The following is an 18627-nucleotide window of genomic DNA, read 5'->3' as shown; positions in this document are numbered from 1 at the left end:
GGGGCCAGAGTGCACGGGTGGCAGGAGACAGGCTTGTGGCCACCCGTGTGGCCTGGTGGCCCAGCCTACATCTCTGCAATGTATTGGCAGGGGAGAGCCTGGGCTAAATCAATGTCCCAAAAATTCAATAATGAACCTTTTAAAGAAGAATCATCCTCCTGGATCCAAGAATATGTTCCTTAACCTCTAGGGGTCAATGCTCTTGGGAAAGTAATGCCTTGCTCTATTAAATCACCTTTCAATTGCAAATTATTGGTATAAAAATGTGTTTTTTTTACGAAGTATGTTTTGAAAGATTATCAATAAGAAAAGACAACATTTAAAAATTTTCATTGTTGCCGAAACCGGTTTGGCTCAGTGGATAAAGCATCGGCCTGCGGACTGAAGGGACCCAGGTTCGATTCCGGTCAAGGGCATGTACCTTGGTTGTGGGCACATCCCCAATAGGGGGTGTGCAGGAGACAGTTGGTCGATGTTTCCCTCGCACTGATGTTTCTAACTCTCTATCCCTTTCCCTTCCTCTCTGTAAAAAGTCAATAAAATATATATTAAAAAAATAATTAAAATAAAAATTTTTATCGTCACGCCGAAACTGGTTTGGCTCAGTGGATAGAGCGTCGGCCTGCGAACTGAAAGGTCCCAAGTTTGATTCCAGTCAAGGGCATGTACCTTGGTTGTGGGCACATCCCCAGTAGGGGGTGTGCAAGAGGCAGCTGATAGATGATTCTTTCTCATCAATGTTTCTAACTATCCCTCTTCCCTCCTCTCGGTAAAAAAATCAATAAAATATCTTTTAAAAATTTTATTTTTCATCATTCTAATGCACCAGGAAGAATCAGTCTTGTGATTCCTGGATGCCTCTGCCTCTCACCTGCCCCCGCCCTCCCAGGGTCCCTGCCCAGAGAGTGAGGGGCAGCGAGAATGGGCGATGACCCACCTGGGCATAGAGTTTCAGGTCGCCCTTGCCAGCTGCGCGGGCATCGATGGTGAACTCTGCGGGCTTGTCCACGATGCAGCCAGTGGGCTCCAGGCCGGGGCCAAAGGCCTTCACCTAGGCCGGGAGGAGCAGAGGGTTGGGTTGGGGAATGGGGGCAGGGGACCCCGATCACCCCATCCCGGGCGGGTGAACGGAAGACGAGACCAAACCTTGTCTGGGAAGCAGTCAGGGGGCGCTGGCTGGATGTGGGCGATGAAGGGCGAGTCTCGGATGTCCTCGTCATCACAGATGACGTGCACAGCGTACTCCCCAGGCTCCGTGGGCCAGTACCGCACGTCACAGGAGCCATCGCCCTTGTCGTCACATTCGATTTTGGCCTGCGATGGTCCCTCAATGGAGAAGCCTGGGTGCAAGCGAGGTGGGGAGGGTCAGTGGGCACTAGAGGCAGCGTGGACACCCTGCCATTCCCCCAGCAACCCCTCGCCAGCTGTCCCCATGTCCACCTCCTTACCTCATCCCAACACTCCCCAGCGTGCCTGCCTCTGGTCCCACCCATCCCCAAGTGTCCCCAGCATTCCCCTCTGCCACCACAGTCACTTACCCAATGTCCCCACCTCCGTGCCAATGGCTTCCACCACAAAGTCCGCTGACTTGCCCACTTGGCCAGTTTCCAAACCGGGCCCCCAGGCCCGCACCTTCTGCGCTCCTGCCTCCGGGCTCACCTGCACCTCAAAGGGGCTGGGCGAAGGGGGAGCCGTGTCAATACGGGGAAGTGTCTGGAGAGCTCCCCCTCCTCTGCCCCCTCAGAGCCCCAGGCAGGAACCCCTTCCCTCCCTCCTCCATCTGTGAGGACGCAGACAGGAAGGCAGGGGTGCGTGGTGCTTACCTGCGGGGGATGGCGTAGCCGCCCCACGTGATGGTCACCACGTACTTCCCAGGCACCACGGGGTAGTACTCGCACTCGAACACGCCATCTCCGGCCTCCCGCACCTTCACGGGCTCCTCGGTGCCCTCTGAGGTCAGGAGGAAAGCGGGAATCAGTGGTGTGTGCCTTCCAGTCCCTCAACCCCCTGGAGGAGCCCTTGGGACCAGGCCCAGCTGGAGGGCATTGCTATGTGGGCAAAGCCCCGTGTTGGCCAGGAACCACCTGTCATCCCTGTGTACCACGGCCCACAGTGGCATCTACCGCGGAGAGGACCATTCCCAGCTGGCAGACTGGGAAACTGAGGCAGAGAGGAGCCGTGTGCTTCAGGTCTCCCAGTGTCTCAGGTCAGGGTCTCTCCAGGAAGGTGTGGTACTGACTCTCAAAGCTCTCCAGGAGTAAGAGCCACTGGCCACATTCCTCCCTGCCCCCAACCCCACCACCCCCATCCCTGTCACCCCCACGCCTCCAGCCCCATCACCCCCACGCCTCCAGCCCCGTCTCCCCCACGCCTCCAGCCCCGTCACCCCCACGCCTCCAGCCCCGTCTCCCCCACGCCTCCAGCCCCGTCACCCCCACGCCTCCAGCCCCGTCTCCCCCATGCCTCCATCCCTGTCACCCCCACGCCTCCAGCCCCGTCTCCCCCATGCCTCCATCCCTGTCACCCCCACGCCTCCAGCCCCGTCTCCCCCACGCCTCCAGCCCCGTCACCCCCACGCCTCCAGCCCCGTCACCCCCACGCCTCCAGCCCCGTCACCCCCATGCCTCCAGCCCTGGGCCCTGGCACTCACTTGGCCCCTTGATGGTGACTTTGAGCTCTCCACTGCCGGCGCCCTTGGTGAACACCTTGAAGTCAGCCACCTCCTTCACACGCACGCCCTTGGGCTGCAGACCCCGCCCAGAGGCACGGCAGGCATTGGGGTTACAAGCTAGAGAGAAGGAGTGGGGAGGTTGGGGTGCTGAGGGGTCCTGGACAGAGACTCAGCCCCTCACCACTCCCCCCTCACTTTACAGTCCTTCTGACGCCCTCACAAGCCTTCCCCAGTGCCCCCTGGTGTCCCCAACACAACTGGGGCTGCTGGGAGCCCCGCTGGGAGCCCCATTATAAGAAACCGTTCCTGCTGGCTCGCAGTCAGTGCTGCTTGGGACAAAGGCATGGCGGAGCCTGGGCAGAGAGTGGGGCAGAGAGAGACGGGGAAGGGCCCTCCACCTACTCCAAGGCCATCCACTGAGAGCCACCAGAGCAGCTTTAGAAACAAAGTTACGCCACAGAACACCCAGCAACACCACGGAACAGAGATAATTCGTCCCACGGAACGGGAAGCCTGCCACAGCTCACAGCAGGGCACGGGAATCAGCCTGCCACAGAGCACGCCGTGGCAATGAGCCAGGCCTTGCTACTGAACACGGAAGCTCAAGAATGGCGGTCCCAGCCCGCCACGGAACACATAAAATGGCGTGGAACCTGTGACAAGAGTGGTCCTATCACAGAAATCATCGGGCAGGTGGCAAAGACACGAGATCTGCCACAGAACACAGGCAATAAATAGCGTGGAACCTGGGGCCTGTCCAGAATGCCATGGGTGGGAAGGTTCCATATCACCTGGCCATGCCACATGGCACAGGCAAGGCCAGTCAGCTGTGGCCAGGCCTGGCCCCGCCTCCGCCCGAGCACTAACACAGCGCCACTCTCAGGGCCTGGTAGAAAACGGGCACGGCGGGGGGTGAGCAGTGGCAAGGGAGAGAGCCAAGAGGGGAGTCGCCACCTAGTGCCTGGTGTACATTTGCCCCTACGTAGACCCTGTTGCTTCCCCCTTAATCTTTCGCCGTGGTCTCCTGACCCTCCTCGGGGATGGCGATTGGAGAGGTGATCGGGGTGCCATCTCTCCAAGGCCCGGCCCCTGGCTGCTCCTCCTGCCCTTCGGAAGCCTTCAGCCGGCTCCCCACCCATAAATCCTCAGACGGAGAGCTTGGCGACAATCCTCCTGGCCTCCGTGAGGCCACGGTGGGGGCGGGGAAGGGCCCTTACCTTCTGCCACGTGGACGGGGAAGGGACTGCGGGTGATGGGCGCGCCGGCGAAGGCCACGTGCACCGTGTGGGGCCCCTCCATCACGGGCCTGTACGTGCAGCGGAACGTGCTGTCGCCCTTGTCCTCCAGGGCCACCTCCACCGTGTCCCGCCGGCCCTGCGGGTCCACGATCACCACGGCGACATCACCGGTGCCGGCCCCTGCCCCGGACAAAGGCCGTCAGCCCCACACGGAGCACAGAGTGCTGCCTGAGGCCCCGCGCCCCCCCCCCCCCCAGACCATCTACCCCCGCTGGCACCCTGGCCCAGCCCCTCACCCACACCCACCGTCAGGGGCCCTCCTAATGCGCCCCCCGCCCCCGCTCGAGGCCGGTCCTTACCCGCAGTGTAGATGTCAAAGTAGGTGGGTTTGTTGGCTACATTGCCCACAGGCTCCAGGCCAGGGCCCCGGGCTGACACCTTGTTGGCGTCCCCCAAGGCCATGCCCACATTCACCTCGAAGGGGCTGCGCTCAATATTCTGGCCAGCGAAGAGCACGGTCACCTACGGGTCAGGGGTCAAAGGTTAGCTTCTAAGGAAGAGCAGATCTGAGAGGCGGTGAAGGGGAAAAGCAGAGCCAAGGAGGGCAGGGGGAGGGCGGCTGTGCCTTTGGGTGGGCTGTGAGCTGAGAGGGGGGTCCACTGAGCCAGAGCCCAGGATAGGGATGGAATGCGGAGCGAGGGGAGGGCCGGGGGGGGGGGGGAGGGAGGTACCTTGTGCAACCCGGCGACCTTGGGCACATAGGAGACGGCGTAGGTGCGGTCCTTGTCATTGTTGGGAACCACCTTGGCCTATTGGGGAGGGAACAGGTTGGCAGTCACCTGGCAGCCGCCTCCAGGCCATTCCCGCCGCTGGCCTGTGGGCTCTGGTTCCAATGTCGCACTAGCCCCTTCCTCCCCGTGGCCCGTCCTTACCTCCTCCGTGTGGCCCTCGGGATCCTCGATGTAGACCAGCACCTCGCCCAGGCCGGCGTCCGCCGTCTGCACCGTGAAGTGGGCGGGCTGCAGCACCGTGTTGCCCTGGGGCTCGATGCCTGAGGGGGGGAGGCAGAGGCGGGTTTCTCAGGGAGAGCCGCCCTCGCAGGCACCCAGCTGAGGGGGGAGGGCTGCTGGGGGCTCAACACCTACCAGGCCCGTAGGCGATGGCCTTCTTGGGGTACAGCTGCTTGGAGCGCACGGGGGCGCCAGGTTTGAGCTTGGCCTTGGGGAACTGGGACAGGTAGGTCATGACAGAATGCTCGTCCACGTTGGGGTCCACAATCTCCTCGGGGGCGATCACCTGCCACGGGAAGGAAGGGGTTACAGGGTGCCCTCCTTACCTGGCAGTCTGGCTCTCACCCCCATCCTGGCCAGCTCTCCCCGCACAGCCAGCCTGCACCCTGGGTCCTCCTGTCCCCTCCGCCTCCCAGACCCAAACCGCGAGCGTACCTGGGGCACCCCGAGCCAGTCGTCCGCCTGCTGCATGGCCTCCCGGGCGTTCTGCACAGGCTGGTTGGGGTCCCAGGCCGCCCAGTCGGGACACAGGCCTGCGGAGATGGTGGAGAGCGACAGTGACGAAGGGGACGCGGTCAGCCAGAGGCACAACAGGTGCTCATCAACACCCTCACGGGCTGTAGAGTCACACCCCCTCCCGCCAGTCAGGTTCCTGCTGACCCCACGTTAGGGCCCGTCGGCTGGGGTGCCCATCGCTGTGTAGAGGCAGGCCGTCTCTCCTCGCACCAACAATGAGGCCTTTCTGCCCTGGCTGATGCAGCCTGGCACCAGCCCTGCCAGCCAGCCAGCCATCCTCCTGCCTGCCCAGGCTCCAGTGCAGACCCTGAACACCAAACCCCTGTGAGGGCACCGCGCCCAGGCCTCTCCCCGTCATTCTGCCTCAGGGTGGACAGAGGAGGTCAGAGTCCCTGTCCCACATGCGCCTCTGACCCCTGCCCTCAACGGTCTCCTCACAGCTGCCTTGAAGGCCTAGGTCTCCATGCACTTCCCACGTCAGCCTGAAGGCGTAAGACTCTCTCCTCTCCTACCTAACTGCTCACTTGGGTAAGGTGACCAGATTGTCCAGGTGTTGGCGGGACAGTCCTGATTTCTAACAATTTTTCCCAAGTCCCACGGCGTTTTAAAAAAGTCCGATTTTTGGAAAGGTTGGAAACATTGGAAAGATTCTTTCCAAAAATTGGGACTTTTTTAAAACACCACGGGACACGGGAAAAATTATTAGATATCAGTACTTTCCCGCCAACACGTGGGTGATCTGCTCATCTTACACTTGGGGAAACTGAGGCATGGGAGAGCCGGCTGGGACCTCTCCTCTATATTCACCCAGAGTGCTCCTCTATGTTCACCCAAAACCTAGCTTTTCTAACAAAAGAAATGCTGAGGCAGCCCCAGATCACCCCTTTGCCGTCCTGCCAGCCCTGCCAGTCCTGTGAGGGGACACAAGGGTTAGGGGGTGCTGGCCTAGGCTAGACCTAGAGGAGGGGAGGGATGCTCCCTGGCGGGGAGGGGCCAGCTCAGAGGCTGGAATCCGTGCCTGGCCGGAACAGTTGAGCTCACTGCTGGCAGCCGCACCAACTGTGGGCAATGGCTCAGCAGCTGGGAATGCCTCCCAGGCTGCCGGTGGCCCAGCCTCCCACCCCCTGCTCCCCAGCTGACCCCAAGCCGGGGGAGACGTCCCCCAAGAGACCGTGGCCTCCTCGGGGAGAAGACCTATCTTCTCAGGAGAGGAAGCTCAGAAAGGGAGCTGCAGTGGGGCAGGGCTCCAGCTGCGGTGCCTCAGTCTTCTCACGGGCCCTGGCCGCCCCCCCTGACCAGGCCAGGGCTGGGTCACCGGCCCCTCCAGCCTCAGCCCCTCCTCCAAGCTGTGCCAGGATGTCACGAAGAAGAGCCTTTGCTGGGATAACTCCTGGGCTTCTTGTCGGCAGAAATGGCCCACATGGCAATGGGACGCCGAGGCTTTAAGCCTTTTCCTGCCACTGCAGAATCTGGCATACCTGTCCGGAAAGGCCCGACTCCAGCAGATTCTCAGCCAGAGAAGGGGCAAGCCCCCCAGGGGTCCTGATCCTCAGCCCTGACCACCCGGGCCTCAGTACCACCGGCGCCCCCAGCTCTCCTCCCAGGCTAAGGGACCCGTGCGTGCCACGGGGCCCACTCACCGGGGGCACAGTTGTCCACCAGGGCGCCCAGGGCTTTGCCGTCCTGCCAGTCGCGATTGAAGTTGGTGATGGGCAGCTGAGGCACCTTGTTCTGGATCCAGCCGAGCAAACGCTGTTTGGGGGTCTGCTTCCGGGCATCTTCGTCATCTTCATCCTCCCACATGGGCATGGAGATGGAGTAGTGCAGGATCAGCGTCCAGATCAGCCCCAGGATCAGCTTCAGGTTCCCATCCACGATGGCCTTGCTGTCTGCAGAGCCGAGGGGACAGGTTTGGCTCAGGAGGGCTCTGCCCTCCACTGCCCAGGCCCCTCTGCCCCCACAGTGCCCTGCCTCCTGCCGAATTCTCACCCTCCAGAAGCCCACCCCTTTACCCTTTACTGCCCCCCCTTTCCCTTCAAAATGAGGCTGCTCCCCAAGGTGTCCCCACAGCAGGTAATCTCGCCTCTGTCACTTGCGTGGGTCTCTTATCAGGCGGCAGATATCCATGCAATGATCTGGCATGTAAGTCTTTGTGGGGCAGACACTGTTTTGTTTTGTTTCATGTTTTAGACCGTTTTTAGAAGTATGCTTGACTTACCACACGTTGCACACATTAGAGAGTACAGCTGGATAAGCTTGGACAATATGTACATACCCGTGATGGACACACCTCCCCAGAGCTTTCTTTGTGACCCCTCCTCCGGCCCCTCCTTGTTCTCCCCTTTCCCAGGCAACAGCCAATCTGCCCTCGGTGGCTACAGACTAGTTTGCATTTCCTAGAGTAGGGGTGTCGAACTCAATCAGAGAAGGGGCCAAAATCTAAAATCCAGCCTAAATTGCGGGCTGAATGGTTTACTGAACAGTCATAAACTGTCATTGTGATGGAAACGCAGCGGAGTGCAGTGATGACAGCGCGGTGCAGGCCACATTGCAAGGCCTGGCGGGACGGATTTGGCCCGCGGGCCTTGTGTTTGACACATGTGTCCTAGAGTATCACACAAATGGAATCACACAGGGTGCACTCTTTTTCTGCCTGGCGTCTTTCACTCTGGACACTGCATTTTCTCTCTCTATACTCAGGGTCTCACACATAGTAGAGTGTCAATACATGCTGGATGGATGAATGAATATTGAAAAAAACTGAAGTTGGAAAGTAGGATCCACTTGGTTCCAACCAAACTGTCCTCTGAAGACTGTAAAAGGCTTTTGGAACAACGTTCTGGGAGGAGGGAAGGGGTACAGTGCAGACCCTGTTAAGGCTTTGAAATCGTGTGATCAAATGCTGGGGCCAGTAGGACTTCACAAGAGCCCGGGGGAAGTGCCCCCCATGTGGAAGCAGGTCTGAGAAACTGACACTCTCCACCAGCCCCTCCTTAGAGGAGTAAGATGGATCAGAACTGGTTCCCCAAGATTTGGGAGGCCTAGCTCCCTTTTACCAGCCGGAAGAATGTCCAGGAGGGGGGTGGTAAGGAGGGTTTGGACTGGAGGATAGGTCTTTGGAAACCAGCTTAATTGTAAAAGATGATCCCAGCCTGGAGAGCACTGAGAGGGCAGGACACTCAGCCTTGTTTACTGGCGTGGCCCTGAGAGGTGGGGACGGGTGGGGCTGAGGCGTCCCTTGTACATCTTTTCCTGCCCCTTTCTAGATTTGGGGGGACAGCTTTAATTAAGAGATCAAGGGCCTGGGGAGTCCCAGGACCCCCACCCCAGCTGCCCCCAGAGGAAGAATCTCTGCCTCTCTGTCCTCCTGGCAAGGGCTCTGGCCCCTGCTCCCCCACCCTTTCCCTGATTCATCCTTCCTTCCCCAGCAGCAGCCGCCCGCTCCGCTCCGCTCCCCCTGGCTCCACTGCAGCACAATGGCCTGGCAGCCCTCAGATTCCATGACACACTCCCTCCCGGCCTCCTGGTGCTCAGTGCACTCCCTTCTCCACACAGGCCCAGGCACTGCCACGGTCTTGACAGCCAGTGCCCCACGGCCTCTCACTGGCCCGGCAGCCTCCAAAGTTGGTGCTTACAGAGTGCTTCTGGCGGACCGGAGCCAGATCCCTGGGAGGGAGGCCTGGAGGCTGCGGGGGGAACGCGGAGGGACGAGGAGGGGGTGGGTGGGGGTGGGGGTATGTCGGGGGAAGATCATTCATATTTGCTGCAGGAAGAGGTTTCTCCCCAGCAACTGGCGGCGGGCCAGACAGCAAGTGGTCCACTGAGCCTTGAGGCAGGAGGGGGGTGGGTCCTTCTCGGGGAAAAATGACCCTCCTTTCCCGCTCCTCCTCAGAGGCCAAGCAGAGGAGGGGGGCTCAGCTCGAGCCAGGCTTCCTCCCTTGCACCCCATGGAGCCACCACTTCTATGCCTGCCTACGGACACCCCCAAAGGGGTAGGAGGAGCCCCACAGCCAGTCCCCGAAACCACCCCAGGCCCCAAACGGAGGGGGAGGAGAGAGGGCCGGTCGAGGGAGGTGCCGGGACAGCTGCTGTCCCCTCCAGCCCCTCCCGTGGCTGTTGGCGGAGGGAGAAGGAATAGCAACTGGGGAACAGCTGCAGGACAGAGCTGCCTCATAGGTCTCTTTGTTCCGAGGGGCTGAGGGGGGTGGTGGGGCAGAGGCAGGGGGAGGGGGAGAGGGAGTGGGTAAGATGGGCACACATCTCTTTCAGTCCTGACTCAATAACCCCTCCTTCAGGTGGGCTTTTCAGCTCCCACCCAGCTCTTAGAAAGGGGAAGTGGGGAATCTCTTTGACCCTCCTCCCAGATGCCTAGAGGCTGATCCGATTCAGTCTTGAGACAGTGCCCAACGGAGGCCCCCAGGCCAGCTCCTTCCCACCATGAAAGGGAGCAGAGGAAGCAGAGGGAGCAGGATGCCGCCCCTGGCCCCTGGCGGGAACCTCTTTGCATTCAGGTCTGGGCAGCCCCTGCCGCCTGCGCCCCCTCCCCTCCACCCTCAGCCGCAGGCCCAGCAGCTGAATTGCTGACAGCTTATCTCATCAGCGCGAGTGAGCCACTTGGCTCCAACGGGAACGGTTCCCTTCCTCTCAGTGGGAACCAAGGCGCTCGCCTCCCGCCCCCAAACCAGAGTTTGCTTCTTTCCCCTCCACCCTGAGCCGGCCCCACCGTGGAGGGGCCGAGGGGCTGAGCAGGCACCGCCATGGGGGAGGGGAGAGGTGCTCTCCGGAAGGATGAGGCCTGGAGTGGGGCCCGGCCCGCTGCTGGGAGGGGAGAGGAGAGGAGGGGAGGGCTGCAGTTTCCTACAAAGTCATGCTAAGGCTCCAGGCTCTTCCCTGGAGACCCCACCTGGGGCAGCTCATCTGTCAAATCCCAGAGCACTGGGGGCTCGTCCCGCCCCAGGCTGACTCCTCTCTGATACCCCCACCCCCCATCCTCTCACACACACCGGGCCCCTCCCCCACCCTGTCCTCAGGCTTGTCCTTCTGGAAAGCTCAGAGACATCTGCTGTGTCACGGAGGCAGGGCTATTTCCAGGCCAGAGCGGGTGGGGTAGGGGGGCAGTGTTGGGGCAGGAGGAGGTAAGGCCTGGAGAGGGGACTGGACAGGGCAAAGGGCCCCGGATTGACCTCAGCTGCTAATTCAGGAGGCCTATAGGTGCCCCGAGGGGAGTGGGGGTGGACAGACACTCCGTTATCTGAGCAGTCTTCGGGCGGCCTGGCCGGGCAGGCACCTGACCCCCAGGGAGACTCGGCTCCTGGGGCCCCGGAGTGGAAGCCCCAGGGACGCGTTCCTGTGAATCACAGCACGACTCTTAGGAGACACCCCAGAATGTGGGTCTCCCTCAGGCCCCGGCGGCAGGAAGCGTGCAGGGCTGCGAGGGGAGGGGCAGCCTCCGGTCACGCAGGATCCAACCTTGGCCTCCGGGCTCCCAGGCTCAGAGTGTCTCCCCGCCCCCACCCCGCGCAGACACACCTTCCAAATCTGGTTACACTCCCTGACTTCCTTCTAGAGGCCTTCCCCTCCCTCCCCGGGGCGCAGACCGTTAGCTGCAGCCAATCCCGGCCTCGGCGGTGGGCAGGGGCCTGGGCCGGGCGGCGCGGACCTGCGAGCCCCCTCCCCAGCGGGCTGGGCCGCGGGGCGGGCGGGGGGAGCTCCGCGCTCGCTCAGCGCCTTTTTAGGTTCCTGCGGGCCGGGCCCTCCCGGCCGGCTCCTGGGCCTGAACCAGCCGCCCGGCACACGCGGGCCCGGTCCTCCCTCCGCCTCGGAACCGGGACCCGCAGAGCTCAGGACGTGTGCTCGGCCTGCTCCTCCCGGGGAGCTGCCGGGGACCGGGCAGCCGCTGCTTTGTTTGGGGGGGGGGGGATGCCCCCAGTGATCATAGCGGGCTCTGGCCCTGTCCCCCTAAGCATGGCTGAGGCTGCCCCACAGCAGAGAGGGGCGATGAGTAGCCGCGGGTCCTGAGAGCCTGTAGGATCCCCATAACTCCAGCATCGCCCTCCCCATGTGCAGAGAGGGGCACGAAGGGGTGCCAGGGGCCCGCCTTCCGCCCCTCCGCTCCCCGTGCCCGCCGGCACCTGCGCCCCTGTCCCCAGCGCTCCCCGCTCGCCACCCACACTGACCGATGGACACGAGCTTGATGTGCTCCCGCTCGAGGAACTCGAGGGCCACGGACACGTTCTCCAGCTTCATCTGGCGGAAGTTGGGGCGCGGGTGGTACTTGCGGTACATGCGCTTCTGGCTGAGCACCTCGAGCAGCGCGATGAGGCGCAGCCCGTCGCTCAGGTCGCGCTGCAGGTCGGTCACGCGCTTGCCCACGCACTTGAGGTGCTCGTTGCACCAGCGGGTGAAGGTGTTCTGCTGGATCTTCTTCCAGGGCGCGTCCTCCGCTAGGTCCTTCTCCGTGGACGGCATGTCGTCCGCCTCGTCGCCCAGGCCGAGGCCCGGGGCCTCGGAGTAGCCGCTGTTGTTCATCATGCCAGCGGCCGGCGGGGCTGCGGCTGGGGCTGGTGCTGTCGGGGTGCTGTCGGGGTGGACGCGGGGCGCTGTCGGGGTGCTGTAGGGCGCTGTCGGCGTGCTGTCGGGGCGCTGTCGGGGCGCAGCGGGACTCGCAGGTCGGCGCCGCGCGGCTCTCCGCTGGTCTGGCGCCCGGGCTGGCGGGATCGGCGGGCTCGCGGCTCTGGGCTCCGGGGCCGCTCCTCTGGCTCTCTCCTGGGGGCGGAGCGGTGCTGCTCGGGAAGTGCCGGCCGGGCCGGGCCGGGGGGTTTAAGAAGCCCCCGGGCCGCGCTCCCCCCGCCGCGCTCGGCCCCCGGGTCCACGTCAGAGCGCCGGCCTCCCAGGAATGCCGCCCGGCCCGCGGGTGGGGGCTGCACGGCCGCCCGCCCCGCCTCCTCCCCTCCCCGCCCCTCCCCCACCGGCCCAGCAGCCCGAGGGGCCTCCCGCCCCCTGCCAAAGGGGGAGGGGGGCTGGTCCCGGGGCGCTGCGCTGGAATGTAGGGGGCGTGGGCACTCAACACCCCAAAACTAAGGATTGCCAATCAGAGGTGAAATATGCCCCCCTCCGCGGCCCGCGGGACTAAATGGGGAAACTGAGGCCGGTGGTTGGTGCAGAACACACTCGTGTGGGATGGACCTACTTTTGTGGGTGAGTTGTTGGCGGCAGGGCCGCTGACAGGGAGCCCTGGCTCCCAGCCCAGGGCATTGTCCACCTGCGGACAGGGACGGGGGAGGGAACCGTGTGTGCTGGGCAGAGAGAGGCTGAGAGGAAGTGGGGACACTGCGAGGCAATTGGAGAGACGGCTTTGGGGGTGCTCCACTTTACAGGTTGGAAAAGCCTCCTTGGAAGGCCAAGTCCGGGGTCCCAGGAGAAAGAGGGGGGCTGTCCCTGTGACTCAGTGTCCCTGTCACCAGCCCGCTTGGCCTCATCCCCTCAGAATGAAGCTGAGCTCAGGAAAAGAGAACCCAGTGAGTCACAATGTGCTTCTCCCGTGTTCCCCCCCTCCCCCTACCCCCCAAGCCTGACTCAGCCAAGGTGATGAGAGGGAGGGGAGAGACGCGGTAGCAGGGAGCCCCCTGGGCAGTGTGCCCATTTGGGCTGCAGGGCAGAGCTTTCAGTGAAAGGGTGGGTTGGCCAGACAGCAGGGAGAGCACCGCCCGGAGCAGCCAAGGGAAACGTGACAGAGGCCGGTGGGCAGGGAGAGCCCCAGGAAGCCGGCCAGGAAGCCGGGCACGACTGGGCCCAGAGTAAGCAGAGGGCGGCTGGAGGCTAGGGAATGGTGACCGCAAGGAAACCGAGGCACTGAAACAGAGGAGCAGACTTACATAAGAGCATCCTGATACACCAAGGCTGTGGTTTGGTCGTGGTCAGGGCACATGCAAGAATCAACCAATTTATTATTCCAAGTGGAACAACAAAAATCAGCATTTCTCTCTCCCTTCCTCTCTCTCTAAAAGTGAATCAATAAATAAAAAATTTGAAGAGGATACATATTCCATATCCATCATGCTATAACATACAGGTACCCCCTTAGGCCCAGACTTCCTCAGCTTGCTTATTCTTCAAGACCAAATACGTTTGGGTCAGACAGCCTCCAGCTCAAGCTATGTGATGACTGAAATTTGGGAAGGTTCTGGGACCTTATAGGTGAACCAGCCTATTTCATTCCTCTTCTCCCCCCAGACTCATGAAAAGGAAGGCAATATGGGAAGCTTTGAAGGCTGTCTTCCCTCTGAAGGACAGAATGAGGGCAATCCCCGTTGGTTAAGGAGCTCAGAAGACGTGCAGGGGTTTTGGGGGCAGTGCTTATTGAGAATGGGGTCCATGAATGATTCCTTTCCCTTCCCATTAGGGAGGGAGGGGGAGGAGTGGAGAAGTGGCCTGCCCTGTGGGGCTTGGGAGGGGGGAGCTGTGGGGGCCCTGATAGTGACAGGCGAGGTATAAATAGCTCGGGCCCGAGGCTCAGGCTCATGTTCTGTCGGCTGCCTGTGACGAGGCGCTCAGGAATTCCGCTCTCCTATGGGCACCCCCTCCCTATCCCCAGCACTGTCATACCCCATACCACCTTTGTCCCAAGGCCAAACCAGCCACCGAGCATCAGAGCTGTCTGCTTGGGAGGCTGAGTTCTCCCGTGGAGAGATGCCCAGCTCTGGGGACACATGACACATAGCTAGGTCTCACAAGGGACTGAGTGTGTGTGTGTGTGTGTGTGTGTGTGTGTGTGTGTAAAGACACTTCTGACACCCCACCGAGGTGCCGGCTGAGGGCTCAGTGATGTTGTCTCTGAAGCCTTGAGGAAGAAACTGGGGAACAGATCTGAGAAAGGATGGGTGCGTCTCTCTGAGCAGCTGGGAGGAGAGAACAGGGTAAAGTGGGTTTGCTTGGAGCCAGCAGCCCCTGCACACATGCTAGCGGCTCAGGGACCTGTTTTGTGGGCGTTACCTGAGGCCCCTCATTTGGTGGAGGGCCTCTGTTAGGGTGGCATGTTCAGAGGGAAGCCGCAGAGGGGAGAAAGAAGTCTCTCTCCTGCTTCTCGCCCCCCCCCCCACCCCCCCACCCCCCAGAGAAGTCCTTGTGAGACCCCAGAGGAGTGAGTGGTCCAACAGAGCAAGGAGCCTGGTGCCAAGGATGGTTCCCGGAACCCTCCTTACCCCCCTGAAACCGGAGCCTGTTGCTCTCCAGGATAAATCGGGGCCTGACTCAGGCCCCAGCCAGCCAGTCAAGTCACAGCAGCCTGACCCAGGGGCAGGCCGGTGACTCAGCCCTCAATATAGCCCATGAGCCCAGGGCCCAGGCCCGGCCATGAGGCTGGAACAGACCGTGCACAATGCTGGTCCTGGGCTGCCAAGTGGAGTGGCCTCCCTGAGGGCCAGCGTGTGTCCCTGCCTGGGCCAGACAGGGCTCACAGAGGGGCTTACAGGGGGTTTCATCAGCTGGGTATTTGGGGCGGTGGTGGCTGGGGCCGCAGGCCGTTTATACCCCCTGACTCACCACCTGCTGACCTGTCTCTGGGGAGCAGGTTGCCTGGCTTTCCACCCGGCCCCGGTTCTCGCATCAAGGGACGCTGCCCCTCCGCCGCGGACAGTGGCCGTATCTAACTGGGTCTGCGCAGAGTCTGAATGAGCAGGCCCAATGCGCCATGTTTTTCTGGAGCCAGGGACATTTTCACAGTCATTGGTGAAATAATAGGCTGGCCAGGCTCACAGCAGGCCCTTTGATACTGATTGTGGCCCTGACCCAGGTGCCAGGGACAGTGTGGTAAGACGGAAAGAGCTGCCCTAACTGGTTTGGCTCAGTGGAAAGAGTGTCGTCCTGCAAACTAAAAGGTCCCAGGTTCGATTCTGGTCTAGAGCATGTACCTTGGTTATGGGCACATCCCCAGTGGGAAGTGTGTAGGAGGCGGTTGATCAATGTTTCTCTCTCATCGATGTTTCTAGCTCTCTATCCCTCTCTTCCTCTCTGTAAAAATATCAATAAAATATATATTTTTTTAAAAAGATGGAAAGAGCTATAGGCTCTGTAATTATGGGCAGGTGATGTCACTTTTTTGGGCCTGTTTTCTCATTTCTAAAATGGAGTTAATAGCCCAGCTGGCATAGCTCAGTGTTTGAATGTTGACCTATGAGGCAGGAGGTCATGGTTCAGTTCCCTGTCAGGGCACGGCCTGGGTTGCAGACTCGATCCCAAGTGTGGGGTCGTTCAGAAGGCAACCGATCCATGATTCTCTCTCATCACTGATGCTTCTCTCTCTCTCTCCCTCTTCCTTTATGAAATCAATAAAAATATTTTAAAAAATAGAATAGAGTTAATAGTGGTCTCACGGGGATTTTTTATGTGTGAAGATGAAAGGAGGCAACGTAAAATGATGAGCACGGTGCCTGGCAGCTAGTAGGTGATCAGGAAAAGTCTACTTCCTGTGCTGGTATCTTGGAAAGCCTATGGGTTCTGGGGAGCTAGGTCTTCCTCCCACCTCTGTCTCTATCCCTGGTAGAGTCCACAACCAGGATCTCCACCATGCTTCCTTCTTTCCTTCTCTACATCCTAACACTCCACCTGCCAGCATCAGAACCAGAGCACTTCTGATCTTTGGAACTACCCACCCTAACCCCCAATAGCAAGTGATCCTTGACAGGAGTAGTAGATGGTATATTGTACCACGTGACCCAGGAAGGGAAAGCAGAGGGGGGTGTTGTGCAGGGAGAGAGCAGAGAGGAAGCAGTTAGGCAGAGGGCTGTGGAGGGGGGGAAATTAGAGGTCCTTGAAGGTGGGATGAGTCCTTGGTTCTATCTGTACCTCAGCCTGGGTGCATGTTCCCCTGGCTTCTAAGAGACACCCTGTAGACTTAAAGCTAGTTCAAGTGACTAATACATTCAACACAGAGAGGCCTCTTTACTCTGCTGAAGTATATCAATAAGACCAGGAGTCAGAGTTCAAAAGGATGAGGAGAATGGCTTTCTCAAATGAGCCAATGGGCCTGACCATTGTGGCTCAAGGTTGAGCGTTGACCTATGAACCAGGATGTCATGGTTTGATTTCCGGTCAAGGCACATGCTCGATCCCCAGTGGGGGGCATGCAGGAGGCAGCTAGTCAATTATTCTCTATCATCATTGATGTTTCTATTCCTCTCTCCCTCTTCCTTCCTCTCTGACATCAATAAAAATATATTTTAAAATAAAATGAGCCAATGGGCAAGTGTCCTAAAGGAAGAGCTCTGTATTCTAAGCAAAAAGGCTGGGAAAAAGCAGGATCATTTTCCTGTCATTGCCCAGGCTCTAGATTCAGGCCTGGGAAGGACAATAAAGTCCTGAGGCCAATTGCCTACCAGACCATGACCTCCATCTTGACTTCTGATTAATTCCAAGTTAAATCAGTGATCCACAGTGGTAGGTAACCTTCTAGTCCTTTCCGCCATGTATGTTCTCTAGCCAACTGGTAACTAAAGTCGATAAATAGCAGGGTTTCATTACACTAAACCACCAGGAGCCTGGGACCAAAGGCACCAGTGAGTTATGAAGGAATTTCAATTAGGTTCCAACTGAGGACACACAGTCTAATATAACGGAGGGCAGTGCTTCTGAAATTTTCTTGGGCCTACTGACCCACTGGGAATCTTGTTTACATGCAGGTTCTCTGCTGCATGTCTGAAGGGGGCCTGAAAGGCTGCCTTTCCAACAAGCTCACAATGCTGACCTGTGGGCCACACTCTGAGTAGCTAGAAGCAAGGCCACCCTAAACCAGTGCTATCTTTGAAGTCATGTAGAGGGAGGCAAAGGGGACATGTGGCACTGCCATCAGTCTGCCCAGGTGCAGCCCTGTTTAAGAGGCTGGTCTTGCTGAAACCAGTTTGGCTCAGTGGATAGAGTGTCGGCTTGCGGACTGAAAGATCCCAGGTTCGATTCCGGTCAAGGGCATGTACCTTGGTTGCGGGCACATCCCCAGTAGGGGGTGTGCAAGAGGCAGCTGATCGATGATTTTCATCCATGTTTCTAACTCTATCCCTCTCTCTTCCTCTCTGTAAAAAAAATCAATAAAATGTATTTAAAAAATAAAAATAAATAAATAAAAGGCTGGTCTCATTTTCAGCACTGGCCCCAGGGCTGCTGGGATGGACTTCCACCCAGTTCAGCCTCGTCACTCCTCTGGGCTGCACACAATTTTAAAATCTAAGTGGCTTTGCTGCTGAATTCACTCAGTGCTTAGCAGTGTCCACTATCAGTCATGCTTTATAGGTTGCTTTGGATATTTGGGTGAATGTCTTTTCTGGCATTAGGTGGGAAGGAAGTAGAGAGGAGGGGTCTCAGGGAACCAGTGGTCATGGGGGTCTTATGAACATACTTTGAGGGTTTTCACAGGGAAACTTCATGATGAGAACAACCAATCACAAAGCATTCCACGGGGATTAACATTAAACAAGGATACTCATAATAAATTATCCTCATGTTCTGCTTGTCCTCACTCAAACCCATTCTCAATCCTTTGCCCTGCTTTGAACTCCAGGAGGCTGACCTACAAGGATGACATCACATGGGCACCTCTGCTCTCTGGCTCCCAGTAGGGCTCAGCCAACGAGAGGTACCAACAGAAACCTGGGGGTGGGGAGAAGGTGGGAATATTTGTGGCTCTGACAAGGACCGCATCTCCCTGTGGCCTCCACGGGTCTGGGGCCCCTTTGCAGGCCTGGAATGGCAGCCCCTTTCCACTGTTGCTGGTATCTGGGGACTTCACTACTCCTTATTGGTTTTCAAGTTTGCCTTCTGTACATTGTCCGTCATTAAACTTTTCAGCAAAGCTTTTGTGTGTGTGTGTGTGTGTGTGTGTGTGTGTGTGTGTGTGGCCTGTTCACTGCCAGGTGCAAACCCCTTGAGAAGTCATAGGACTGAGCCACAAAGGCTCCCACGCAGATCTCAGGGCATTCTTCTCCAATGGCTAGAAGGCCGGGTCATTGTGCCCCCCTCACACAAAGTACCCAGTTCATTCCATTTCTCTGTGCTCAGATGAGCTCCCTGAGAGTGTGTTAATAGGTACAGACCAATCCATCTGTGATTTGGCTGGCAGCACAGGAGCCAGCTTCATTTCTGGAGTCATTTCTTGGGTGAGAAATCATATTTAGGAGTCAGACCTTTATGCGAAGTGCCCAGTTTA

The 18627-nt window shown here is 59.2% G+C and overlaps 1 protein-coding gene across 2 annotated transcripts in view; it reads right to left on the bottom strand.

Moving 5' to 3' along the window:
• FLNC (filamin C) overlaps positions 1-12322 on the bottom strand; it is a 29292-nt gene extending 16970 nt beyond the window's left edge. For both annotated transcript variants that reach the window (XM_036426374.2, XM_036426383.2), the window contains exons 1-13: positions 11612-12322; positions 7076-7324; positions 5355-5452; positions 5055-5205; positions 4842-4960; positions 4641-4718; positions 4269-4431; positions 3889-4089; positions 2651-2788; positions 1824-1950; positions 1539-1675; positions 1147-1340; positions 938-1051 (exon numbers count right to left, since the gene is read on the bottom strand). In XM_036426374.2, the coding sequence (XP_036282267.1) occupies positions 938-1051; positions 1147-1340; positions 1539-1675; positions 1824-1950; positions 2651-2788; positions 3889-4089; positions 4269-4431; positions 4641-4718; positions 4842-4960; positions 5055-5205; positions 5355-5452; positions 7076-7324; positions 11612-11966 (2124 nt within the window). In that variant the 5' untranslated portion in view covers positions 11967-12322. The remainder of the gene's footprint in view (positions 1-937; positions 1052-1146; positions 1341-1538; positions 1676-1823; positions 1951-2650; positions 2789-3888; positions 4090-4268; positions 4432-4640; positions 4719-4841; positions 4961-5054; positions 5206-5354; positions 5453-7075; positions 7325-11611) is intronic.
• Positions 12323-18627: the final 6305 nt, after the last annotated feature.

Source organism: Pipistrellus kuhlii, unplaced genomic scaffold, assembly GCF_014108245.1.
Source record: "Pipistrellus kuhlii isolate mPipKuh1 unplaced genomic scaffold, mPipKuh1.p scaffold_m20_p_10, whole genome shotgun sequence".
In the NCBI taxonomy this organism is placed as follows: Eukaryota; Metazoa; Chordata; class Mammalia; order Chiroptera; family Vespertilionidae; genus Pipistrellus; species Pipistrellus kuhlii.
This window is presented reverse-complemented; position numbering and strand designations above follow the sequence as displayed.